This window comes from Vipera ursinii (assembly GCF_947247035.1).
Source record: "Vipera ursinii genome assembly, chromosome: 1".
Taxonomy (NCBI): domain Eukaryota; kingdom Metazoa; phylum Chordata; class Lepidosauria; order Squamata; family Viperidae; genus Vipera; species Vipera ursinii.
This window is the reverse complement of record NC_139512.1, coordinates 304,903,511-304,930,233: the sequence shown is the minus strand read 5'-3', so window position 1 is coordinate 304,930,233 and position 26,723 is coordinate 304,903,511. Positions and strand designations below refer to the sequence as shown.

General features: G+C 39.9%; 1 protein-coding gene across 1 annotated transcript in view; it reads left to right on the top strand.

Moving 5' to 3' along the window:
• Nucleotides 1-5,320: 5,320 nt before the first annotated feature.
• CNIH3 (cornichon family AMPA receptor auxiliary protein 3) overlaps nucleotides 5,321-26,723 on the top strand; it is a gene marked incomplete at both ends in the record, with an annotated part of 78,871 nt that continues 57,468 nt past the window's right edge. The window contains one exon of the mRNA XM_083351802.1: nucleotides 5,321-5,401. Coding sequence (XP_083207928.1) covers nucleotides 5,321-5,401 — 81 coding nt within the window. The remainder of the gene's footprint in view (nucleotides 5,402-26,723) is intronic.

Here is a 26,723-nt window from a genome sequence, read left to right as displayed (position 1 = left end):
ATTCCATTTGATTCCACTCTTTGGTTTAACATTGTTGGTTTAAACATTAAACAAGAAGACATGGCAGGCTACTGGAATGGAAGATAATGGTTCTGAATGTAAAGAAATTTTAAATTTTAATTTATTTTCTGCTTCAGTCCACAATGGATGTGATATGGATATCAGGGAGCCACTGGCTTTGTTTCTTTTTTTTCTGCTATGGGTAATTTATCCAATTTTTCTCTCCAAGCTGTTTGCATCAAGTTAGAAAATGTTTGATTAAATGGCAAAGAACATACTAACACAAAGCCATTTTCTTGGAATTAACCTTTCCATCTAACAGCAAAGAGTGTTATTTCCTTATGTGTACCAAGTAGTAACAGTTTCTGATTAAATGTCATGCATCTATAAGCCATTATGTGGTGAGTCAATTTGGTATAATACCATAGTTAAAAGCACCAGGCTGGAAATTACAAGACTGTAAATTCTAGTTCTGTCTTAGATATGAAACCAGCTGGGTTGACTTTGGGCCAGTTGTTCTCTTTCAGCTCTAGGAAGAAGAAACTGGCAAGCCACTTCTTGCTAACTTTGCCAAGAAAATGTAGGGGACTAGTCGAAGCAGGAATCCAGAGTGCCTGGAAAGAACACATATATGCAATACTCATATTAATGTACAAACAATTCAGCACTGCTACACAATTTTTTTTTAATTTTTAAGACCCCTAGTCTTTTTGTTGTTATATTTTTCTTGCATTCCTAAGAGTTAGAAGTAATGTGTGGATTGTTTAGTATCTCCTTTAATTCAAATCAGTGAACTATTTCTCTGCAAAAGTAAAGTATAAGAAAAGATAGAAAGTGTCATACATTGAAGCTAGTGACTTGGAGGTCCCATCAAGGGCTGGACTCAGTGTTTGGAGGAAAGCCAGACCAGAAAACCAACTCCACCAATTTGATTGGAACTCTATTGAAATTACCACACAAACCATCAGAATTTCTTCCTAAAGTTCTTTTTTTTTGTTAACCAGGTTTAAAATATATGTAATGTGTTTTTGTAATTGGTGTTCCACAGCTTCTGCAAGGTAATCTCTCTGCAGCTGGGTTCCCACAATATGCCTGGCTGATTTAGGGACAGAAGATATGTAATATCAGCATTCAATAGGATTCCACCTTCCTAAAAGAGGTGCATTTGCAAGGAAAGAAGTTGTGAAAAGAAATGAAATAAAACTGCCTACTCTGACTTAATGACTCATTAATTGCCCAGGAGGTAATTTAATCAAAGACAGGAAAAAGAAATAGAACAGCTGACATAGTGTAGTTTGAGAGTACAGAATCATTCCTATAAAGACTGTCTGGCTGTTTTTACGTGTTTGAAATTTCAGGGGGACCTCAGAAATGGGACAATATCTGGTTCCATCTCGTTGTTGGCATGTAACTATTGCCAAGCTATTATCCAAAAGGAAGGCAAAGAGAGGAAACTTTTTGACAGAAAAAAAGAGAACTTTCTGCAGCTATTATAAGATTGTAAGGACATTTTTTTTTGCACAAATGAAACCAAACTCTGCCTGATTCCCTTTTTCACTCCTTTAAAAAAATTGTTCTGAACTATTGTAAAGGATGAATATACGAGAATCTATGTTGATACCATAACCTAGTATATGATATTTTTAAAAGTACTATAGATTTACATCCAAACAGAATGTTTATCTACAGCCCAGCTGTTGCTTTCTATCCATATTAATGTGGATGATTATTGTTTAGGAACTGATGGAAATGTCAGATAACATATGAAGATTGTTTCTTTGAAGGCTGTATTGGAATTCTTTTGAACTATGTCAGAATGCATTGTGATGCAAGTTTATGTCAAATTTGCAGGAAATAAGATGTAAAGATGTTTGCAGATATAAAGAAACAAAAAGAACCTCACGTATTTTATGGTCACCACAAAATTTGGAATAATTATTAAAGTAATAGCATGTTATTCGGAGTTGTTTAATAATGCTGCTTTTAGCAAAGTTCTCTGGGTAATTATTAATTTGTTGACTACCAATGAATGAATCAATCAATATTTATTCAATCTATGATCAGCAAAATTGGAGATGAAAATAAGATATAATTGGTTAAAATGTAACTAACATTGTTTAAACATTACTTTTGGTTTGATACATCTGAACTAATAAATTGACCTTGTTAATGAATTCAAATAAACTCTATTCTATTAGACAAAAATGCTCTCAAATTTGATTATTTGTAAACCGCCCTGAGTCCTTCGGGAAAGGGCGGTATATAAATCTAAATAAATAAATAAATAAAGCTGTTAGAAGGATGTATCTTAGAGTCAGGTCTTACCATGTAATGGCTGAACCTGATTTCTCTATACTAGTTTAGATCTAACTGCAAAATAGTTCAATATTGAGGAAATTAACAGAAGTGTAACTTTAGTAAGAATAAAACAATTAGAATAAGCCTAGAGAACTTGAATATTTTACTGCCACTCAGGCCTATGTTCTAGTTTTGCCACTAGTATCAGTCGAAGGGTGATTCCAGCACAATTTGTCCTATTAAAAACCATAATTCAGGAGCTTATATAACAATTTGATCCTCTGCCATAATTTGTTGTTATTGTATATCTCATTTAGTTTTAAATTTATGTAGCTTGTTTGCTGCACATAAGCTGTAACTAAAGACATAATTTTCTCAAACTAGAAAATCTTTATTTATTTATTTTTATTTAATTGGATTTATATACCGCCCTTTCCTGCAGGACTCAGGGCGGTTTACAGGGTATTTAAAACAAGAAATACAAAAGTTAAAAAACAATTAAATAAATAAATATTTATTTAAACAATTAAAAATAATTACAACAGTCCCTGAAAAAGTAAAAAACCCCAATTAAAATAAAAATAAATAAATTAACATAAATAATGAACAACAGAGAATGAACTCTTGAGTGCTGTCACAATTTGATTGTTCTTGTATGTTAAATTCTAGAGTATAATGTATATAATAGAAAATCTTATGTCTTTTAATTTTTTGGATCTTGATGACTGAGAGGAAATCAAATAGTGAAATTATTAAATGCACTAACTTCACAATCCATGCGGTCAGAGCTGAAAAATCAAAATTATGTCTGTATCCAAGATAAATAGATTCTGTAGAGGCATAAGCAAAGTAGACAAACATTTATGAAAATCCGTTTCAAGTCTGAAAAAGCTGGAGGAATTTGGGGGCATCAGTATTTTTGGGAAGTCCAAAGGTGAACGTTAGATGACAAAGGTGTACATCTGAGCAAAGTTGAGCATTCTATGTGACAGATGCTTTTTTACATGACTGTATTTCTGAAAGTTTAAAAAACACAAAACATTGCTTAGCAATAAGATGAATAAATACCAAATAATTTAATAAAATCTACTTTTGCTGAAATCACACTACAAAGTGCATTAGGATCAATAAGGTGTGCAATCAAATGAATAATAAAATCTAAAAACAACCAAAAAAAGAGGCAACCAAGGTCCTCAAAACATGGAAACCAAGAGTCTCAGTAAAATCAAATGTCAAGATGTCTTTATTCCACACCAGCCTCAGCGGGTCTCGACATTCTTTTGCCTACCAAAGATTTTCTATGGAGGAAAAAGAGCAGCCTTCCCAAAAAGCAAGTTCCCCGCTTCTACTCTTGCCTGCCAAGAAGGACGTGTGGAACATCATTTCAAGCCACCCCTCGCGACCCCCTTCCCCGTTTCCTTTTCTGAACGAGGGACGGAGGCAGACAGCTTCGAGTGGCTAAGAAACGAAAGAACCTTTTTATCAACGACTTGGCCGAGAAGCCCGTCTAGGCCAGCGTTTCCCAACCTTAGGAACTTGAAGATGCGTGGACTTGCTGGCTGGGGAATTCTGGGAGTTGAAGTCCACGCATCTTCAAGTTCCTAAGGTTGGGAAACGCTGGTCTAGGCTGGCGTAGCTTTCCAAATCCGTGTGCCCGAGAGAAAGGGCGCGAGCCCCACTTAGGGGGGGGTCGGTCCACGAGGCCCCTCCGGAAGAGAACGAGCGGAACCGCAAGCGGAGAGTCGCCTGGAAACCCCTTGTTGCTTCTTTCGGACTTCCGCGAAGAGAGGCGCCCAACTGGAAAGGCAATGGCGTAGCGTGGGTTGTCAGCACCCGGGGCAAGGCAAGTAATTTGCGCCCCCTAACCCCCTCCACAGTGGGCGGCAACCCGGTGGCTCGGATCGGATTCGCACAGCCAGCACTGCAGTGAAAGAGAGTGAGTGAGCCAGGCAGGGGCAGAGAGCTGTAAGTGCAAGTGCGCCCCCCCCAGATGTTGCACCCGGTGCGAACGGCCCCCCCTGCACCCCCCACGCTACGCCACTGTGGAAGGGACGCCAACGGGGCCAGGCTACTTTTTTTGTTTTTTTTTTACGGCGTCTCTACCTGCGCCGCTGCAGGAGGAGGTGGGGGGAGGCAGGCGAGGTGCTGCTCCTTCGGAGCGGCGCGAGAAGCAGGCTCGCGCATCAGGGGAGCAGCAGGTGGACGGCTTCCCGGCCGAACAGACGGGCATCCGCCGCCGAGCGCGGGGAAGGCGAGAAGTCCCTCTTCGCCCCCCACCCTTCCCTTTTCGTCGCGTCCGTCGCGGAGGCGATAATGGGGCGAGGGGGGGGAGGAGGAGGAGGAGGAGGATGACGACGCCACTGAACCTCTCTTCCCCTCGCGAATGTCGAACAAAGGAACTTCTCTGCTGAAGGAGAAAAGGTGGAAAGGGAGCCAGCCGGGGCTCTCCCCCCCCGCCCCCCCCGCCAGAGGCTCCTGGCTTGAGGGAGAATGCGCGCGCTCCTTCCGGGAGAGAAAAGCCAGGAGCGGAGCGGTTTGCCGCCTTTCCTGTCGTCGCCTTTTCTCCCGGCTTCCCTCGCCGGCTCAGAGACCTTCGCTGCGCGGGACCTTCCCGCTCCCCAGGCTGTTGCTTTTCCTTTGGGGGAGAATTTGCTTTGGGGATTGCTTTCCGAATCACCCCGCCCCGTTTCTTTAGCCCTGACAGCTCGCTCGCCTTGGATGCTTTCGAAGGGTCGCCCATTTGGATCCGGAGTATTGCCTGGAGCTGTCCTATTTTCATGGGCTGCCTATCGGAAGATTTAACAGAGAAAGGCAAAAAAGCCCGAACGACGCCGTGGTACGTCTCTAAGCGGACCGCGTCGTGCTCCGATAAGGACGGTTTTGCGAAGCAAATGTGTCCTGAGCCCTCCTTTCATTGGCAAACGAGAAGCTCTTCGCACCTAGCTTGGAGAATCGCTTTGCTTCCCAAAACTAGGTGGGAGGCGCGCCACTTCCACGAGGTTCTTCTTCTCCTGGTCCCGGCATGGCCTTCACATTTGCTGCCTTCTGCTACATGCTCTCCCTGGTATTGTGCGCTGCTTTGATTTTCTTCGCCATCTGGCATGTGAGTAGATCGTTTCTACAAGTTCCCTTCGTTTAACTTTCCTTCGCACTCAGAACATAGAACAGTAAGAGTTGGAAGGGACCTCTGGGGTCTTCTAGTCCAATCCCTTGCTCCAGCAGGAGATCTTACACCCTTGTAGACAAATGATGGTTCAGTATCTTTTTGAAAGCCTCCAGTGATGGAAGGCAAGCTATTCCATTGGTTGGATTGCTCTCGCTGTTAGGAAAATTTTTTCCTTAGTTCTAGGTTGCTTCTCTCCTTGGTTAATTTCCAATCTTTGTTTCTTGTCTTTTTGTGCTTTGGAAAATAGTTTGACCTCCCCGTCTTTGTAGGAGCCCCTCAAATATTGGAGCACTGCTATCATGTCGTCCCTAGCCCTTCTTTTCATTATATTAATCAGACATACCCAATTCCTGTAACCGTTCTTTGTATGGTTTAGCCTCAAGTCACCTAATTATTTTTATTGCTCTTCTCTGCACTCTTTCCAGAGTCTCAGTGTCTTTTTTATATTGTGGTGACCAGAACTGTATGCAGAACTTCATTCACATGCAATAGTTATATGTCTGAGAGATCGTTATGGGATCTAACCAAGCTGGAATCTTTTAATTGCTAGACAACTCAAGCATGAGATAGATCAGTTAGAAATTATAGGACTCCTCCAAAAAAATGTTTTTCAGTGGAGGAGCTCAATTTTCAGCTACAAATTCAGAACACACCCTCTTATTCAGTAAATGAGAGCAGGCAATGAGAGAGTGCATCCTAGTTGCACTATCTAAGTGGTTGTGTATTGATTTGGAACAACAGAAGCATGAAGGAGCATGGGCACATAGATGTACATAGAATTTCTCCTTGTCATGTGCATGCAAATGCTGGAAGGGCATGGTTTCTTTTTACTTGAGTACACACTTTGGCATGAAAGGCTACATATGATCCTACTATACTTGTCAAAAATTCATTCTTGGTATGTCTATGGAGATTCTCAATCATCCATGTCATGGTTGCCCCAAAAGTGCTTTTCCAAAAGGCAACTGAACTTTCTTGGTTTTTTCTTTGAAAATGTTTCACTTCTCATCCAAGAAGCTTTCTCAGTTTTGACTGAATGGAGGGGAATGGAAGGATTTATATTCTTTGCTGTCATTTGGTCATTGGCACTCTGAGAGTCATTAAGGTCACTTGGGGGTTTATCTGTAACTTCAGATTCACCTAAATCAGAGTGCAAATGGATGTGGAGCCTTCTTGGAACTGCTGAAAGGAGTAGGTCGTAGACAGGTGATGTCGTATTCCTCCCCCTCTGTTGAGAAAAGGCTGTTCAATTTTAACATAGCTGGCTTCTTTGACCCCTCTTTCAAACTAGTGGTCCTCTCTGTCCAGAATGTGAACTTTGCTGTCTTCAAAAAAGTAACCTTTGTCTTTCAGATGCAGATCGATTGCTGAATCCTGTCCTGATGGGTTTGTTCTCCTATGTTGTGCCATGCATTTGTGAAGAAACAACCTCTTATTTATAAATAAATATATTTTGGCTAGCTTTGTAGTCACACTAGGTGACTAGAACAGTTATTACCTAGAACAGTTCCCCTTTCTTCTTCTCTTTTACTTCTAATGCAGCTCCATATTTCCTTTCTCATTTCAAAGTGGGCATTAGGGCCTTAAGGTATGGTTACTGAACAGTCAAGGTAATTTGGATGTCTTCGCAATACCTTATCCAGAGTTGAATTTTTGAGGCTCTTCAAACAAGTCTCCTTAAGGAGAAAGGGCCAAATCATAGAATAACAGAGTCGGAAGGGACTTTGGTGGGACTTTCTAGTCCAACCACCTGCTTAAGGCATTTATAAACATATTTATAAACATTCTCATCAATCAGTAAAATAGTCTTTTACTATAGTCTTGAAGGGATGTTCTCTCTCCCCCTCTGAATTCCAAAATGAGGAGAAGTTAGTTTGATGTCTGTTGTGCTAGCTGAAAAAGTGTGGTACATTGTTCTTTCTCCATCTTTACTGAACACATTATTACTATCATTTAGAAGACCGTGTGGGGTATCAGGCCCACTCAGATTTATCAAGAGACTACTGAAAATAAAACACTGTTGTTATTTTGAATATGGCGTCACAATGCCTTTTCTCTTTCCTGCTGGATGTAAGTCAGCTTACCTATGGCTGACTTACATTGCTAGTTAGGTTAATAGCTCTTAGGTCATCATTGTAGTGGTGTTTCTCCTCAAAACATTCTAAACTGCATCCATTCTGCTTTCATCTTGTTTAATGGGATTGTAATTAACAATTTCTCAATTAGCTATCTGCCAACTGTTATTTTCACATAGAAAGTTGGACAAGGTGCTCTTCATATCAGGAAATGACTAAACACTAAATGTACTTGCTTTATGTTATCACATACAGTAAGCATTTATGTGTTCTGACTGACATGTTGCTTAAGTCCTATAAATATCTTTGAATAGGAACATCTTGTTCTGACAATTGATACAAGCAGTGGGTAGGCTGAGTATGTTCTGCCTTTGCCAATTCTAGCATTGGTGCAGAATTCTCAGAATAAACAATACCTTTTAAAAAAAATCATTTTATTTGAAAGTAAAATCATAACAGAGACCAATCTTATTTTTCTAAAATTATATACTCTTCCATTGTAAGTATATTGCAACATGTCCCCAAATATGAAGTCATGATTTTTTAATTTCTGCTTTAAGCATGATCTGTTATACTTCAGCATACTCAATAGCAATTGCCCACTCAAAATTTTAGACGAAAGTTTCAATTTCACATTTATTACTGAAAATGAACAACTATAAAACCACAGATTTGGAAAAGCAGGTGACAGAAGCAATAGCACTTAGACTTATATACCGTCCATAATGCTTTACAGCCCTCTCTGAGCAGTTTATGTCAGCATATTGCCCCCAACAACCTGGGTCTTTATTTTACTAACTTTGGAAGGATGGAAGACTGAGTCAACCTTGAGTCTGTCAGGACTGAACTCCTGGCTGTGGGCAGAGTTAGTCTGCAGTGCTGCATTCTAACCACTGTGTCACCAGGGCTATATCACTTGTCAGTACCTAAAGACTTTGGCAAATTAAAAAAAACACACTAACTTCTAAGTAAGGGCAGGCCTATCTTGAAAGGAGGCAGTGGAAAATTATTTCAACATTGTTGACAAGAAATCTGTATGGATGTGTAGATATAGTCAACAGGAGCTGAGCATCACCTAGCCAACTTTGGCTGGTCTTAAAAAGTGAAGCAGGGTTAGATCTGATTAGTGCTTGGATGAGTGATTATTGGAAATCTCAAGAATGTAGACTTGGTTGCCAAGCAAATTACATATACTGTACTGTAATCACCAGGCATCATGCTTGATTCAAAGCAAACTTTATTATTTAAAGGCAGGAAATCATTTATTTAATACAATATTTTTTACTCATTGTCCTATCTGAGATATTGAAATACTTCAAGTCATCTCCAAAGGGGAAAGGAGCAAACATATGACAGATAAGAAATTAGGAATTGCTTGAAATGGTAAAAATGTAACCAAGAGTTAGTGGAATATGTATCCAACTATTCTAGTAGATTAATGTAGGCTCTACACAGATTTCTCCTTTTGATGATAGGAAGGGTATAGTGACCTACAAATGAAGCCATTCTATTCTGTTTTCTATTATAGCAATTCAGGGAATTTGAATGACAAAAAAGCTCTGCCTCTTTTAGCTACTGAATTTTTCTTACAGTCAAGGAAGTAACTATAATAAATGAATGCTACAAAATGCCACTATACAGTATCTGTGGGAATGAAAGCTGGACATAATAGGAAAGACACGAGCATCGTGGAGAGTAAGCAAAAAGAGTACAGTAAGAACTTTATAAATAAAAGATGTGTTCTTAAGAGGTGTTCTAGGGCAGGGCTTTTCAACCTTTTCACAGACTGTACCACTTTTAGGATATGGCAGTATTCGAGTACCACCAGTCGCCTAGCAAGGTGTCAAAAACCTGATGACCAAAAAAAAAAAAAAAAGGAAAAAAGTGATAAATTACAGGTAGTCCTCAACTTACAACAGTTTGCTTAGTGACTATTCAAAGTTACAACAGCACTGAAAAAAGTGACTTATGACCATTTTTCACACTTATGACCGTTGCAGCACCCCAAGGGTCAATCTACATTTGGATGCTTGGCAGCTGATTCATATTTATGATGGTCATAGTGTCCCAGGATCATGAGATCCCCTTCTGCAACCTTCTGACAAACAAAGTCACTGGAGAAGCCAGATCCTCTGTTTTTATATCATCTCTCATCCCTCTTTTATATCCTCTCTGCTCTTCCCTTCTTTTATAGCCTCTCCTCTCTCTTCCTCCCCCTTTTCTGTTCCATGCACCTCCAGCTGATTCCTCTCAAGGCTGCACTTCTCTTTGTCTCTTTTGCAGTCCCCTTCTCTTTCCCCCATTGTCTTTTTTTCTTTCCCTCTCCTCTCTTTCCCCTCCTTTTTTCTTCTGTGTGCACCAGAAGCACTGATCCTGGGGCTTCTGTCTCGGCCCTGCAACCCCTGCAGAAATACGCACTGATCCTGCCCAGCCCCCATAGCCCTGCAGAAGTACCGATCAGCTGTAGCTGCTCATGGCAATCCTGGGCTTTGCTCAGTCCGCATAGCCCTGCAGAAATGCCGATCAGCTGTAGCTGCTTAAGACGATCCTGGGCATTGCTCAGCCCCCATAGCCCTGCAGAAAGGCCCATCAGCTGTAGGCACTCACGGTGATCCTGGGCTCTGCCCAGCCCCCCTAGCCCTGCAGAAACGCCGATCAGCTGCAGTATATGAATGTAAATCACAAAACCCTGGAGATGCTGCAACATTCCAGCTGATCAGCGCTTCTTCTGGGCTCGGCAGACACACTGGGATCAGCACCGAGCTTCAGCTGGAGTCTGGTGCTGATCCTGGTGCTTCCGCTGAGCCCTGACAGCCCTGAAGAAGTGCCGATCAGCGGGAAAGCAACGCTGATCCTGGCGCTTCTGCTGAGCCCTGACAGCCCTGCAGCTCCAGCTGTCTCTCGCTCAGGCTTGTGTGGTGCTGCCACCGGTTCAGCTGATTGCCCTCCTTTGCTATCATTTTTCTAGAGTGGTTGTGTACCACCTGCCAGGTGCCAATGTACCACAGGTGGTACGCGTACCGCCAGTTGAAAAACCCTGGTCTAGAGTTTGAAGATGCGCTTGTTTGATCTCCATTTGATTCATGTGTGCTACCAAGGAGAAGCAAGCACATTGCTAAAGAACAATAGGTAAAAATGTAGGAACACTAAATCAATTCTTAAAGTGAAAACTTGTTTTATAATGTAATTTATAATGGGGCAGATGTTCCATTACTGCTTTTGGATTGCTCTGAAAAAGAATCTATGATTGTGACCATTTGACATCTAAATAGTACAGAATAACATTTTAAACACATCAATGTACTCTTGAAATAATTTGCTTGTTGAAATGGGGATAATTGAAACATAGTAAACACTTAACTTGCTTTAAGTAATTTTGTTTAGTACTGTTTTGCCCGACTTCTACCCCCTATTTACAGTTGAATTTTAGTACTAATGAGACAGTATGCAAGATCTCATAAAATAATTATAGATATGGACTATAATGACCCAATTAAACTCATACAGTCACCCATAAATACCAAACAATAGCAGTTAAAACACTGCACTTAGACCTTATAACTTTAGTTTTATAAAAACTAGATGCATGTGCTGTGAATGAAGATATGTTCTGCTTTAAGGCAAATATTAGTTTATTTATGCAGGACCAAAGGAAAGAGGTATTTTTGAAAAAAAAATGGCACTTTAGATAGCTTATAATTATATAGGCTCTGTGTGTGAGGGAGGGAGGGAGGGAGGGAGAGAGAGAGAGAGAGAGAGAGAGAGAGAGAGAGAGAGAGAGAGAGAGACTGACTTAGACCTTTATGTATGGAGGCATAATTGAAATAACATAGAGAACTTAAGCTTTGTTTTGCAGTGCTGTATGTCCTAATTTGTTAACTGTCAATTTATCCTAATTTTTGAAATTCTCTTCAACTCTTCCACTTTCAAATTCCTCATCTCCTCTGAGCTTTTAACACATTCCAATTACACTTCTGTACCACGGAGACGTCCTCGGACAAGCGCTGGCTCTTCGGCTTTGAAACGGAGATGAGCACCGGCCCCTAGAGTCGGAAACGACTAGCACGCATGTGCGGGGGAACATTTACCTTTTTACTATAGCATAAACGTATCCCTTTCCCATTACAGGTAGTCCTCGACTTATGATCGTTTTCTTAACAACAGTTTGAATTAATAGCAGCTTTGCAAAGGGTGCTTTACAGCCTTTACAGCTTGTAAATCACTCCTGACCATTTCAAAATGTCACAAATCCTCCCTCCCCATGCAATCATGTGGTTGTGATCTGTGTGCTTGGCAACCTGTTTGTTTTCAATTGCTTGGCAAGCATCCCATAATAATATGCTCACCATTTGCAAATTTCTTCAACAGTTTCCCCAGAAAATCAATGGTTGCAAGCTGCTGCCACCGGCCCCTCTCATCTCTAAGGGCTGGCTAAAAGAGCTTCCTGCCAAAGGATTATAACTCTGTGCCTGCTTGCACGGTGCTGAAATCCTTCAGCAAGGAGCTCTTTCACTCAGTCCCCAAGACAAGAGGGAGCTGAAATGCAAGCAGAATTTTCAGCCCCTGAGCAGAGAGGCAATGCAATAATGTGAGGAGCTCAGGCTGCCTCAGGAGAGTGGGGGAGTCAGTGGGGGCCCCAGTGCAAGTTACATGTTAGTGTCCAGGGGCTGAAAATCCTGTTTGGATTTTGATGAGGAAGAGTTTCAGTTCTGAGACACTAGCATGCAACCTATGCCAGGCCTTCCAGGGTTTCCCCCAGCCCTTTGGGGCACTTCACACTCCTTCCTTGAGATTCTGTCTGCTTAACGACCTGCAACATCATTTAATGGCTGCTCTTGGGAGTGCTAAGAATGCGGTAGTTGAGCAAAGCATTCGTATAACCTCTTGCATAACAACCTATACAGTCAATCACTAAGATTTCAGTCCCACTTATGTTCCTAAGTCAAGGATTACTTGTATTACGATGAGTAACTTCTATGATTTGTTATGTATATGTGACTCTCCTACAGTGTGATACAACTGATTATACAATAAGAGAAATTGGTATTTCTGTTCAAATACATCGATTTCTCTTCCCCACGTTATATGCATTTTTCTTCAAAACACCATCTTTCTTGTTTGGCAATTTTTAATTTTATCCTCTAACAGAGATCCCCAAGCCTTTGGGCACCAGGGACCAGTTCTGTGGAGAGAGGTTTTTCCATGGACTGGAGGGTGCGTGATTTTGTATGCTGCCTGCATCTCGCGGATGGGGCTTTGCTTGTTTCTGCGGCCTGGTTGCTGGCATGTCGCGACCCGGTACTGGTCCACAGACCGGGGGTTGGGGGCCCCTGCTCTAACATGAAGCAGCATTGAATCAGAAGTAAAGAAATAAACCTGCAAAATAAGTTCCAGCATTCATTTGTTTGAACTGTATATTCTGTTACTTCTTAATTTGCTACTAGGATTGTGTACCAGACTGATATTAAGGGCATTAGGTGTATAGATTTAGCATAACCTGAAGCATATTTCTGAATATGTAGCAAGTACAGAGACATTATATCCTTTTTATGGTTTTATGAGTTTTAAAAGCTGCAACTTATCACAATATTGCATACATTGTACAAAAAAGATTGATCAAATTTACATTAGACTGTGATAGGTGACTTTCTACATTTTAGTTCTCTTTTACATCTTACAGCTTCATTCTTTTACCTTTCCTAGTCCAACCCTCTTCTATTTCAGACAAATCGTCCAATCTCTTCTTGAAAACTTCCAGTGTTAGAACACCTACAACTTCTGGAGGAAAGTTGTTTCACTGATTAATTGTTCTAACTTTTAGGAAATTGCTCCTTAATCTCTCCTGGATTAATTGATTAGTTTTCATCTATTGCTACATGTCCTGCCTTCAGCTGCTTTGGAGAATAGGTTGACCCCCTCTACTTTGTGGCAGCCTCTTAGATATTGGAACACTGCCACAATGACACCCCTAGTCCTTGTTTTCATTATTCTAGATGTTGTGTAGTGAGTTCTTCGCGCAGGAAAGGAGACGAGGCAAGTGAGTTCAACAAAGCTCATGGTTTATTGCTTGCCGGATCTGAACTGAGAATTGGGCTGCAGCTTGCAGCAATTTATAGCCTGGCCCCTAGGCGGCAGCCAATAGGTTTAAAGGAACCCATTGCCGCCTAGGGACAGCCAATAGCAGCACTGGAGACCTGGAGTCTGGGTAGCTGGAGAGCTGTTAGCTGCTCCAGCTTACCATGTGGTGTTACAACTGAGCCCAATACATAACACTAGACATACCCAATTTCTTTTTTTTTAGAAATGTTTTATTGTTTTTTTACAATGACAATCCTTAGTGCCTAGTGTACAGCGTGTTGTCTTGGTTCATAAATTTTGGAAAAACAATCAATAGAAGTTAATTAACAGTCAATAATAATTGATTTTTGTACTTCCATAATTAGTATATTAATTAATAGTATATTTCTTTGATCTTCCATTCTTCCAATAGTATTCTCCTTCTTCAATCTTAAACAAATATAATTCTTAATATTTTCAATACATAAATGGTTAAATATAAACATTTTTTCATGTTTGCACAAATAATAACGTTCATGTATGACATTTTTTCTTATCAACTTGTGTTGCTTTTATAAAAATCATCTTATTAGTTCACCATATATCCTATTTTCATAATTCTTATTTAAGATTAATTTCTCCTTAATATTCAAACAATTCTTATCAGTCATGATTTTCTCAATATTTATCATCCAAATATCCAGATTTTCATTTAGGTACACCATCCCAATGTTTTCATATTTCATGCATTATAAAAATACTATACTGCTTATCTATTTTATGACATCTACTCATAACATCTTTTCTGATCAGTTTATATTTTACTTATATTTGTAAAAGTTAAGTTGTTAAATCACTATATATCCTATTTCTGAAGTTGTTATTTAAGCTTAATTTCCCCTCAGTATTTCAGTCATTCCTTAATCCTAATTCTCTTCAACTTAATTTACCTTTAAATTTCAAACTTTTCATTCACATACATCATGCCAAGATTTTTACATTTTATATATTATAAAAACAGGGACGCGGTGGCTCAGTGAGTTAGGACGCTGAGCTTGTCGATCAGAAGGTCGGCAGTTTGGCGGGTTGAATCCTGAGTGCCATGTAGCAGAGTGAGCGCCTGTTACTCGTCCCAGCGTCTGCCAACCTAGCAGTTCGAATGCACGTAAAAATGCAAGTAGAAAAATAGGGACCACTACGGTGGGAAGGTAACAGCGTTCTGTGCGCCTTTGGCGTCTAGTCATGCCGGCCACATGACCACGGAGACGTCCTCGGACAAGCGCTGGCTCTTCGGCTTTGAAACGGAGATGAGCTCCGGCCCCTAGAGTTGGAAACGACTAGCACGCATGTGCGGGGAAACCTTTACCTTTACCTATATTATAAAAAATACTATATTACTTATATCTCTTATCCCTCTTATTGCAAGGCCCCTTTATATCCAAAGTTATCTGTTCTTTTAACCGTATTCAAGCAAGTGTTTGCTCATGTAATATCCATCTGGTAGGGTGAGTCAAAACTCTTGGCCTTCTTGTTTTGCCAAGTAGCTTTCCAAATTGATATATTCTGCTTGCCAGGAAGTTCTTGTATTTTTGTAAGTGTTGTTGGGAGTGCAGAAGACAGAATGCGTAAAATATGCTTTTTGTCTCCCAAAATCTAATCTAATGGTTCTCCTGGCAATTCTATAGTCCATTTTGTTAACTCTTCTTTCTTATCCTCAGGTTTATTTTAACATTTTGATGAATAAAGTATCTTTTCCATTTTTGTTGTTATGTCCAAGTCTTGTAGGTTTTTTCCTGTTTGCGTTAAATTATAATTCTCTTCATTTGTAGCTTCACTGATTGTCATTTTCTTCTGTTATCTGATTTGTTTGTTCATTCTTTACTATCATTTTGTGAGTGTTTTTTGATTGTGGGTTTAGATTAGAAATGTGCTCATTTATGTCATCAAAGTTGGTTTTGATCTTCTTGTGGTTTAAAGCTATTGTCATTTGTATCTGTCATAGAATTACATGCATTTCCTCCTGGAAAGTATTTGTCTTATCTTGAAATGTGGCTTGTGCAGGCCTTTGATATTCCAGGCTAGGTCCTTCAGGAGTAAGTATTAAATGTACTTTTCTGTCATTTTTTTGATAAGTATGCAATATCCATGTTGCCTCCCCCTTTCAAATGGTTGTTCATCAGTCCCATAGTCTCTATAATTAGCCATGTCAAGCCAGCCAAAGTCAGGAACCAAGCAGCCCAATTTTGTATAGTTCTTATCTTTATATATAGTTTTTATAATCCACTGTATTTCCAATTGTCAAGGCATCAGTAAAATCAGTATTTTATAAGAGTTCTTTATTCAGAGGTCAGTTGTCAAGCAGTCAAAATTGCAGTTCAGTATACTTAGTTACCTTGAGTCCTTCCTGTAAATTCCCTCCTAAAAGATTAGCCCAGAGTCAAAGTTTTTCTTTTCCTGTAAACAATTTTTGAGTTTAGACAACAGAGTATTTATTTTCCTTCAGACACTTTTTGATCTTATGGCTCACCCAGTATGTATTCTTTCTTTGTTCCCACCAGCTGTCTTCTGGGGGTTATTAAAGTTCAACCAAGATCATGGCATCTGGCCCTCTCAATTCCTGGCAAATAGATGGGGAAGATATGGAGGTAGTGACAGATTTTATTTTCCTGGGCTCCAAGATCACCACAGATGGGGACTGCAGCCAAGAAATTAAAACACGCTTGCTCCTGGGGAGGAAAGCCATGGCAAATCTAGACAGCACACTAAAAAGCAGAGACATCACCCTGCCAACAAAGGTTTGTATAGTCAAGGCTATGGTCTTCCCAGTTGTAATGTACGGCTGTGAAAGTTGGACCTTAAGAAAGGCTGAGCACCAAAGAATGGAAGCCTTTGAACTATGGTACTGGAGAAGACTCCTGTGAGTCCCTTGGACTGCAAGGCGATTAAACTGGTCAGTCCTAGAGGAGATCAACCCTGACTGCTTTTTAGAAGGTCAGATCCTGAGGTTGAAACTCAAATACTTTGGCCACCTAATGAGAAGGAAGGACTCACTGGAGAAGAGCCTAATGCTGGGAAAGATTGAGGGCAATAGAAGAAGGGGACGACAGAGAATGAGGTGGCTGGATGGAGTCACTGAAGCAGTAGGCATGAGCCTAAATGGACTCCAGAAGATGGTAGAGGACAGGAAGGCCTGGAGGAATGTTGTCCATGGGGTCACAATGGGTCGGACATGACTTTGCAACTAACAACAACAAAGTTCAAGGAAACAGATTATTCTTTGTTTCTGGGCGTCTTGCCATTTTCTGAGTCAGTGCTGTTAATGTTCTATGCTCTAATTCTCCACTAGGTGTCAGTAGTTGTTTATTTTCCAGCTTTTTCAGACAAAAAATTATTATTATTATTTTTATAATTTCATCAAAACCTTTTAAGGTATAATCTTAGCAGTTATTTTTTAATATCTAGGTTTATCCAGACTGTAGTATTTTAACTTCAATTTCAATATATTTCTTTCCCCCTTAAAGATTATTTCGCCGCTTCCTTCTATGAGGGAGTGGGGCTGTAGTCCCCTCCCTTCACTTTTGGAGGTTTTCTTACTTTGGGGATCTTTCTCAAGGACTTAGTTACAGAATAGAGGAGAGAAGACTGATACTCTCACCAGTTTCAACCATGCTGTTCACCATTGTTCTGGTTCGTGCTCTTGGACTTTGGCTGCAGGTAGCTTGAGCTAGATGCTGGTGTGCAGCTAGCCTTTCTCCTGTTTGGTTAGAGGACTTCCCCCAGATCAAACAGAATGACCTCCGATGTTCCGTGATCATCGGGGCACCCCTCTTTCTTCGCCCCCTCTCTGGGACAACTTCAGACTCCATCTAGGGTCCCCTGGCAGGACGAAATCAACTGTGGAGTGTGGAGCACCGCAATTCTGCGGGTGCGCTATGGCGCAAAAACCAGAAGTCCTGCAATCGTTACTTTATATGTTTTAGCCTCCAGTCCCCTAATTGTCTCTGTTGCTCTTATCTGTACTCTTTCAATAGTCTCAACATCTTTTTTATATTGTGACAAACCAAAACTGGATGCAGTGTTCCAAGTGTGGTCTTATCAAGACATTATAAAGTGGTATTAACACTTCACATGATCTTGATTCTATCCCTCTGTTAATGCAGCCTAGCATTGTGTTGGTTTTTTTGGCAGCTGCAGCAGACTGCTGGCTCATATTTAAATTATTGTATGCTAGGACTCTGAGATCCCTCTCACAATTACTCCTATGGAGCAAGGTACCACCTATACTATACGTGTGCATTTAATTTTTCCTGCCTAAATGTAGAACCTTTTTTCACCATTGAATTTCATTTTGTTAGATAATGCTCAATGTTCAAGTCTGTCAAGATCCTTCTATATCTTAAGCCTATCTTCTGGAGTGTTGGCTATTCTTGCTAACTTGGTGTCATACATTCAGAATTTTAGGACACGTTAAAACTGCTTGAATGAGTATTAGATGTCTTCCGTCTGATTGCTTTTTCTACTACAGAAGAAACCCAAACTATGTGTACTGATGTAAGGTCACATTAACAACCTGAAAGAATTTCTTCCCTCCTTATCCGTACTTTCCAGAAAACTAAGGAGGGATCTTCCTTAGGTGCTTTCCATGCCCAAATTCCTTCTGTTGGTTATGTTTTGTCTGATCATTGTCTAGACTTTGACTCTTCCTCCTGTCTCACAAGGTTATTCTCACAGCCCTTAGGTGAGAGTGTGCCATGAATATATGGATAGTGATGGTGAAACCATAACTAGTTTCAAGGCATGAGATTATTGCATTGCTACTTTTTTCCTTTGGCTGCCAGTTAAACTGCCTATCTGACAAATTAAGTGTTCCAATACTGAAATGAATTTCATCCCTGATGTTATTTTCATTCTTTAGACATTTGGACTAGATCTGTACTGAGGTTGAACTACTTCCCAAATTCTAAAAATGAGATGTGTTGCAGACAGGACTTTCAGTAAAGGAACAGTTTGCTCCCCTTTAAAATGGCACTGCCCATGCTGAAATATTGTACATAGCATCTTAAACAGGAATGCAAATAGCAAAACACATGCCATAACGATGGGTATATGGTAAACTTATTAAATGTCAATAATTGCTTTTCCTTTACTTTCACTATTGTAGTTCAAGAGCAAGGAAAGATCTGATGAAGTTACCATAGATCTAAGTAATATTTCAGCTTTTAATTACAAAATATTGGCATACAAATCATAAGAATAAAAGCTATTAGAACCACACAGAGTCAACTGTATTCTGTATAGAGAAGACTAAGAAATTACCACACCCACACACCTTTTCCCTGCCTGGAAAAACTGCAGTGCAGGAGAAGAAAATGCTAATCTTTCTGTACTCTTATAATCAGGAAAATAAATGCATAATAATTGTATTTATAATTTCATCTTCTACTTGTGGTGCCTAAAACAATGTGGGAACAGAGAAACTTTTATCACACAATGATTACAGCCACATAATATATTCAACTGTATTTCTTTATGTACTGTATATAGGCATTTGGAAGATGATACCCAAAAGATACTGGAAGTAATCCTCTATTTGAGTTAAGGTTCTTTTTGACAACCTGTTTCTGTCAAAGCTATTTGTATTCTGAGGTAAATGATAAATCATATCATAAATCATAATATTTTAAATCATGCACCATAATATTTTAATATGCTATTATTAAATAATCCATTGTTAGAAAACAGAAAGAGTTTGAAGATTATTTTCCAATAATTAGATATAAAAATACACTGGTTTTATATTTATTATTTAAGCTTATAGTATATGATTGATTTCCAGAGATTTTGAGTGGCACAGGATGCTTTAGGACACATATTACATTGTACTTTATGCCTCATGCATAAGTTAAAATAAAAAAGTTAAATAAACAAATTGGGAGAAAAAAGTTAAATAGATAGATGCTTGCAATCAAGCAACAAAAAACTCTGTGAGGCTATCCCATTATCTGTACATAGTTGATCTGAAGCTATATGGAAAAACAGGATCTGAAATACAATCGCTGCTTAATACTGTTCACATAGACAGCCAGGATATTGCAGTGGACTTTGGTCTGGATAAATGTGCCACCCTTATCATTATCAGGGGAAAAATAGTGAAAACTAAAAGAATCAAAATGCCCTATGGAAATAACATCAGGTGTCTGGATAAAGAAAAGCATTACAAATACAGACAACATCAAACACGGAAGTCAAGAAAAAGGTTAGTAGTGAATATGTCAGGTGACTGAAGAAGATCTTAAAAACCAAACTCAATAGAGAATTACCATCAAGTCAACACCTGGACAATTCCAGTCATTAGATACACAGCTGGAATAGTGGGCTGGATTCAGATATTACCCTGTACTGCTTGAGCCCTATCGAGGAAAATAAAACACAAATTTAGTAAAAAAAATCATGATACATTGACCGATTGAAAAAAAGCCTTCAACATGATGAAGCCAATGGCCCAAACATTGAAGGCTCAAACATTTTGTCTGTCTAATACATCATGTACTTGATTTCCAAGTCCCTATAATAATATTCAATGGAGACAAAACAAAACATTTTTTAGAAAGACCTTGTTTGCTATTGTTGCAAAAAACCAGTATTTTTTAAAAATGTAATAAAGTACATCTTTTTTTCAGAAATGTTATTTTTCTGAAACTTTATGGCATAATCCTGTTTAGCTTTACTTTATGGCTATAATCTTGAAATGAACTATTTGTTATTCAAGACAATGGTTCCTATTTACTATATACTGTTTGTAAGCCATAATTTATTCGTGGTACCAGTATCATTTGCTTGACTACAGAACTGAAAATAGAAACATCAGACAGTATCTACTGGATTGTATACGAGGACAAACAGGTTCAATTTTTTTTGACACAATTGAATTAGGATTATTACAATGATAACTGCAAAAAGATGTATGGAAATTAGGAGTATGATTACTAGGCTTCAGAATATGAACAATCACTAGAGGACAGTTAACATATTCAGAAAATATTATCTTTGCTATATAGAGGTAATCTGGGTTTCTGAAGCTCAGCAACCGGAGCTCTACTGAAATATATCTAATTCCCTCATCTTGCCCCCATTTGCCATAAGTTATTAAGTAAGATAAGTATGTATATGACTTCTTATTATGTAGTGTATGAAGTTCCTTGTATCCTTGGGAACAACTCTACCATAAACAGATTTCTGCATTCGTCTGAAAATAGTTCCAGATGTTCCAAAAGTCTTTGAATTCTGCATTTGAAATGAACCATGAATTTTCTTATAGTCTTATGTGCTCTTTTGTTGCAGAAGTCTTTTGTAAATGGGTTTTGAATATCAGTCAACACATTTCGTTCAACTGCTTTTACCTTGTTAGCAGCAAAAGTGTTTACTGCTGAGAGCTACCCCAAAAAACTACTTTTAAAGAAAAGTAATCATTTCTGAATATACAGTATATATATAGATGTATAGTAAGTAAAATCTAAATTTGCAAATAAATTCAATAACATGATTTGTTTAATTATTCTTGTATTTTTGTCTGCTGTGTCCATGTAAATTTAAAAATAATTTATAATTACCATTTTAAACAAGAAACATGAGGATGAGATAATATAACATATATTTATTTTAAACAACACTTTTATAATTAAATCAGCTTTATCATCTGGTCTTGTGGTTAATCTTTATCAGAAATTATATAAAATCATTGTATCTCTCATTTGCTTCTTCTGACTCTTTCAAGCTATTTTCAATATTGTCCAATGCAGTATTTCTAAGGTTACTATTTAAAGAATTCTAGCATTCCTGGAGCTTTAGAGGGTTGGAGAGGGGTCCTCTTAATTATTTATGGAAATCTGTGTGGGGTTGAGAAGCAAGGTGGCAGTGATGAAACATACATCATAACATGGCAAGGGAAACTATGCCCTTCATATATTTGCATTGCAATGTCACAAAGCAAGTATCGAAAGAACTTGCGACGTGGTGTATAACCCATGTTCTGTCATTTTGGCTTCATCAGGTTAAAGAACAAATGCCAATATAATTACCGCTGTTTACAGATGAGAATGTTAAAAAGTGCTTAATGTACCTACTACAAATATTTCCCAGATTCCCAACAAAATAGTGTTCACAAATTGGTACCTAGCCTTTGTTGTTGTTGTTAGTTGCGAAGTCATGTCTGACTCATTGTGACCCCATGGACAACGTTCCTCCAGGCCTTCCCGTCCTCTACCATCTTCTGGAGTCCATTTAGGATTATGCTACTGCTTCAGTGACCCCATCCAGCCACCTCATTCTCTGTCATCCCCTTCTCTTGCCCTCAACCTTTCCCAGCATTAGGCTCTTCTCCAGTGAGTCCTTCCTTCTCATTAGGTGGCCAAAGTATTTGAGTTTCAACTTCAGGATCTGGCCTTCTAAAGAGTAATCAGGGTTGATCTCCTCTAGAACTGACCGGTTCGATCGCCTTGCAGTCCAAGGGACTCACAGGAGTCTTCTCCAGTACCATAGTTCAAAGGCTTCAATTCTTTGGCGCTCAGCCTTTCTTATGGTCCAACTTTCACAGCCATACATTGCAACTGGGAAGACTATAGCCTTGACTATACGCACTTTTGTTGGCAGGGTGATGTCTCTGCTTTTTAGAGTGCTGTCTAGATTTGCCATGGCTTTTCTCCCCAGGAGCAAGCATCTTTTAATTTCTTGGCTGCAGTCCCCGTCTGCAGTGATCTTGGAGCCCAGGAAAATAAAATCTGTCACTACCTCCATTTCTTCCCCATCTATTTGCCAGGAATTGAGAGGGCCGGATGCCATGATCTTGGTTTTCTTAATGTTTAGTTTCAACCCAACTTTTGCACTCTCCTTCTTCATTCGTAACAATAGGCTGTTTAGTTCATCTTCACTTTCTGCCATTAGAGTGGTATCATCTGCATATCTTAGGTTGTTGATATTTCTCCCAGCAATTTTAATTCCAACTTTTGATTCATCTAGCCCTGCCTTTCCCGTGATGTGCTCTGCATATAAGTTAAACAGGCAGGGTGAAAGTATACAGCCTTGCCAGAATCCTTTCCCAATTTTGAACCAATCAGTGGTTCCGTGTCCACTTCTCACTGTTGCTACTTGACCCGCATATAGGTTTCTCAAGAGACAAATAGGATGGTCTGGTACTCCCATCTCTTTAAGAACTTGCCACAGTTTGTTGTGATCCACACAATCAAAGGCTTTAGCATAGTCAATGAAGCAGAAGTAGATGTTTTTCTGGAACTCTCTAGCTTTCTCCATTTCTCTAGACTTAGAGACATGGAAAATGTCCCATCACAAAACATTCTGATTGGATGCTGAGTGTGCTTCAGATTGCAATCCTATATTCATTTGCTAGTAAGCCTCAACTTGGTGACATTTATTTTTAATTGGACATATATAGGGTGATACTGCAAGGCTGACTTGCAATTACTGCAACTGGTAATAAAGGATGAATATGAAGTGGAACATATGACAAAAGGAGACAGTATGGAGGGCTCTTTTTCCATGTATCAGTTAGCTGTCCCACTTCATGATACTATTGAAGTATTATCTTAGTTACATAACAGCATCTATTCCTGACCAGCTTGTTCTGTATGCTAGGATAGCTATGAATTTACCCAAGCTGAGCATGATTTTAGCGTTTTTCTCCTCCTGTGTTTGGTTTGGGAATTTAGGGCTGCCATACCTTCCTTGTGCTTGTCCACGACATCATAGGCCACAGAGTTAATGGACATTGCATCTGGCATTATAAACTGGAGGACGTTAAAAGATATTTGATATTAAGGAATATTTATATTTGTCTCTTGTCATAGATGGGGAAATAGATGGGGCAAATAGATGGGGAAGAAACGGAGGTAGTGACAGATTTTGTTTTCCTGGGCTCCAAGATCACTGCAGATGGGGACTGTAGCCAAGAAATTAAAAGATGCTTGCTCCTGGGGAGGAAAGTCATGGCAAATCTAGACAGCACTCTAAAAAGCAGAGACATCACCCTATCAACAAAAGTGAGTATAGTCAAGGCTATGGTCTTCCCAGTTGCAATGTATGGCAGTGAAAGTTGAACAATAAGAAAAGCTAAGAGGCAAAGAATTGAGGCCTTTGAACTATGGTGCTGGAGAAGACTCCTGTGAGTCCCTTGGACTGCAAGGCGATCAAACCGGTCAGTCCTAGAGGAAATCAACCCTGACTGCTCTTTAGAAGGCCATATCCTGAAGTTGAAACTCAAATACTTTGGCCACCTAATGAGATGGAAGGACTCACTGGAGAAGAACCTAATGCTGGGAAAGATTGAGGGCAATAGAAGAAGGGGACAACAGAGAATGAGGTGCCTGGATGAAGTCACTGAAGCAGTAGGCATGAGCTTAAATGGACTCCAGAAGATGGTAGAGGACAGGAAGGCCTGGAGGAACATTGTCCATGGGGTCGTGATGGGTCGGACATGACTTCGCAGATAACAACAACAACTTGTCATAGAGAGATAATTTCCACATGACCTCTTGGTAGCTTAGAGCTACTACTATGTTTCCACCAAAATAAGACCCATCCCAGATATAAGCCCTAGCTTGAATTTTTGGGGTGGGTTCAATATAAGCCCTACCCCAAAAATAAATCCAGGAGGCTGGATGTGGCCAGCACAAGCGACAGTGAGCATGCGGGGCCTGACGGTGTCCGGCAGCAGCCGCAGCCCATTGGCCCCTTGGCACATGGCAGTTAAGTCTAAGTGTGGAGGCAGAGGTGGGGGGAGGCAGGTGATCTAGACACCTGTGCACTTTTCGCCCACAAGGAGACTGATAGCTTTGTCTGCTTGCGAAAGGGGCACTTAGAAACCGAATGATTTGTTCCGTCTCCAAGCGCCCCATTTACAAGAAGACAAAGCTTCCGGTCTCCGTGTGATAAAAAGTGTTTGGGTTCCTTTGGGGTGCTTGGGGCAGCTCCATCCCCTCCCCCACACAGCATCCTGCTGCAAGTGGCTGTGAGCAGCTGCAGAAGTGGGCCGACGGCCATGCGGGCTCCTGCTGGATGGGGTTGTTGGTGCTGCCACCATTGGGCGAGGCAGGTTTTGTGGAAAAAATAAGACATTCCCCCGAAAATAAGTCCTACTGCCTCTTTTGGAGGCAAAAAAAGACCAGGTCTTGTTTACAGAGAAACTCAGTAGCCTCTGCAGAGTGGTTGGGCCAATTTGGATGGCCTTTCCCAGGCACCTGGTGAATTCAAAAATTTTCCACGTGGCACCTGAAGATTTCTCAGCAATCTGAAAGGCAATTTGGTTGAATGTCTAATTAACTTCTGGAATACAGAGGTAAGTGGGGTGTAAGATAGGATTGTTCCTGAATGATCTCTTCCCATGAAGAAAAATATTTATAGCTCAGGGTTGAAATGATGGGTCCTTGGTGCTCTCTGAGCTTGCTTGCTTGTTTTCTTGCAGACGTTATCCTAACTAGGGGATATCATTAGTTTGCTGTCAGTTTATATTCTGCTGCCTTGCCTGTCTGTTTGGGTGGGGTTGGTCTTAGGGATACTTTGGCTGGGTTGTTTACTAATGGCTCTTTGGCAGTTTCTTGATTGGGTTATTGACCTTGGAGTTAATCTATGCTGATCTGAGTGCTGATAACTGGTGGAGAGGTGCTGGAATCTTTTTCTCTTTTGGGCTGGTTGTCTCTTTCCATAGCCTATAGATGTTGGTAATGTCCATTTGTCTATTGATGGCTGATTTGTCAGAGTGCCAGGCTTCTAGAAATTCCCTGCCGTTTTTGGATTTGGCCTGATCTAGGATTGTCACATTTTCCCAATTGAAACTATGGTTAAATCTGTCTACTGTATATGTTGTGAAATTAAAGAATTCTCATCATGCCTTTTCATTGCCAGTTGGTATTCATGGATGCGTTTTGCCAGTCTTCTTCCTTTTTCTCCTACATGGTGGTTGTTGCAGTTCTTACATTATATGTTGTAGATGACTCCTGTTTTTTTCTTCTGGGGTTGATGGGTCTTGATCTCTTCCCACCCATCCTGTGCCACTCTTTGGTTCTCTGAAGACCTCTGGTAAATGACGCAGATAAAGAAATATAATGTGCACTGATAGTGTCACCTAGTTTGGTAATGAAAAGTATGCAAAACAACAACAACAATCAGACAAGCTCAAGGACCACCAAGGACCTATACGAAGAAATACTTTAAGCAACCCTGGCAGTATAGGAGAAATTCATATTATTGCACATAGGTAGAAGCTCAAGTTCAACAACTCTGCATTGATTAGGGTGGCAAAAAGAACAATTTCTCACTGCATCTGTGGAAGGTCAAAAAGATGTACTGTTTAAAGGACCTTTCTTCTTTGAGTGATGGGTTGGAAAAGCTGGTCAGTACAAGTTGTTATCATCCAACTGATAGTTTCTTGGGTAAAAATGTTCATAGTTTCTCCAAGCTAGAAGGCAGGCTCCAAGCTAGACTGGATCTCCTAAATGGCTTTGAACTTGTAACACTCAAGGGAGGAAGGTTTGCTGTGATCTTAGGTCTTCTACCTGTGGATTTAACCCATGGCTTCCTGATTAGAGAGATTAAAACAAACAAGGAGGGAGCAGGGAGAGGGATCCAGCTACTAGTGCCTCTCCTGCAATGGAGACTCTGGGTGAAGACCTTAATTTTCCAGAATCTGCATTTGCACAGAGAACTCCATATAAAGTGTTACGGTACATTGCAGACACTGATTGTCGATATGAGGAAGGTGGCAAGAAAGCTTGTTCCTTTCTGCCTTGAAGCAAAAGCAGCATTATATTTTATTTTAGCCAGTTGTTCTTAAGAGAGCTAGAAAACATCGTTCTCATTAGTAGGCAGATCTCTCTGGAAGAGCTAGTCCCCTAGCCTTTTATCTATTAGGAGGCAACTTCCTCTTCCAGAGGATTATCTGCAGGTGAATTTGGAAGATAGCAGTAGGCTTGTTTTAAATAAAGTTTTTAATATTGTGGATTTGATGTATGCTTTTAATACTTTATGTTAAACAACCCAGATTCACTGGCATTTAAATTTACATAGAAGTAAATGTAATAAAAAAACAGGGCATTGAGCAATACTGTCATTTGAAGAAA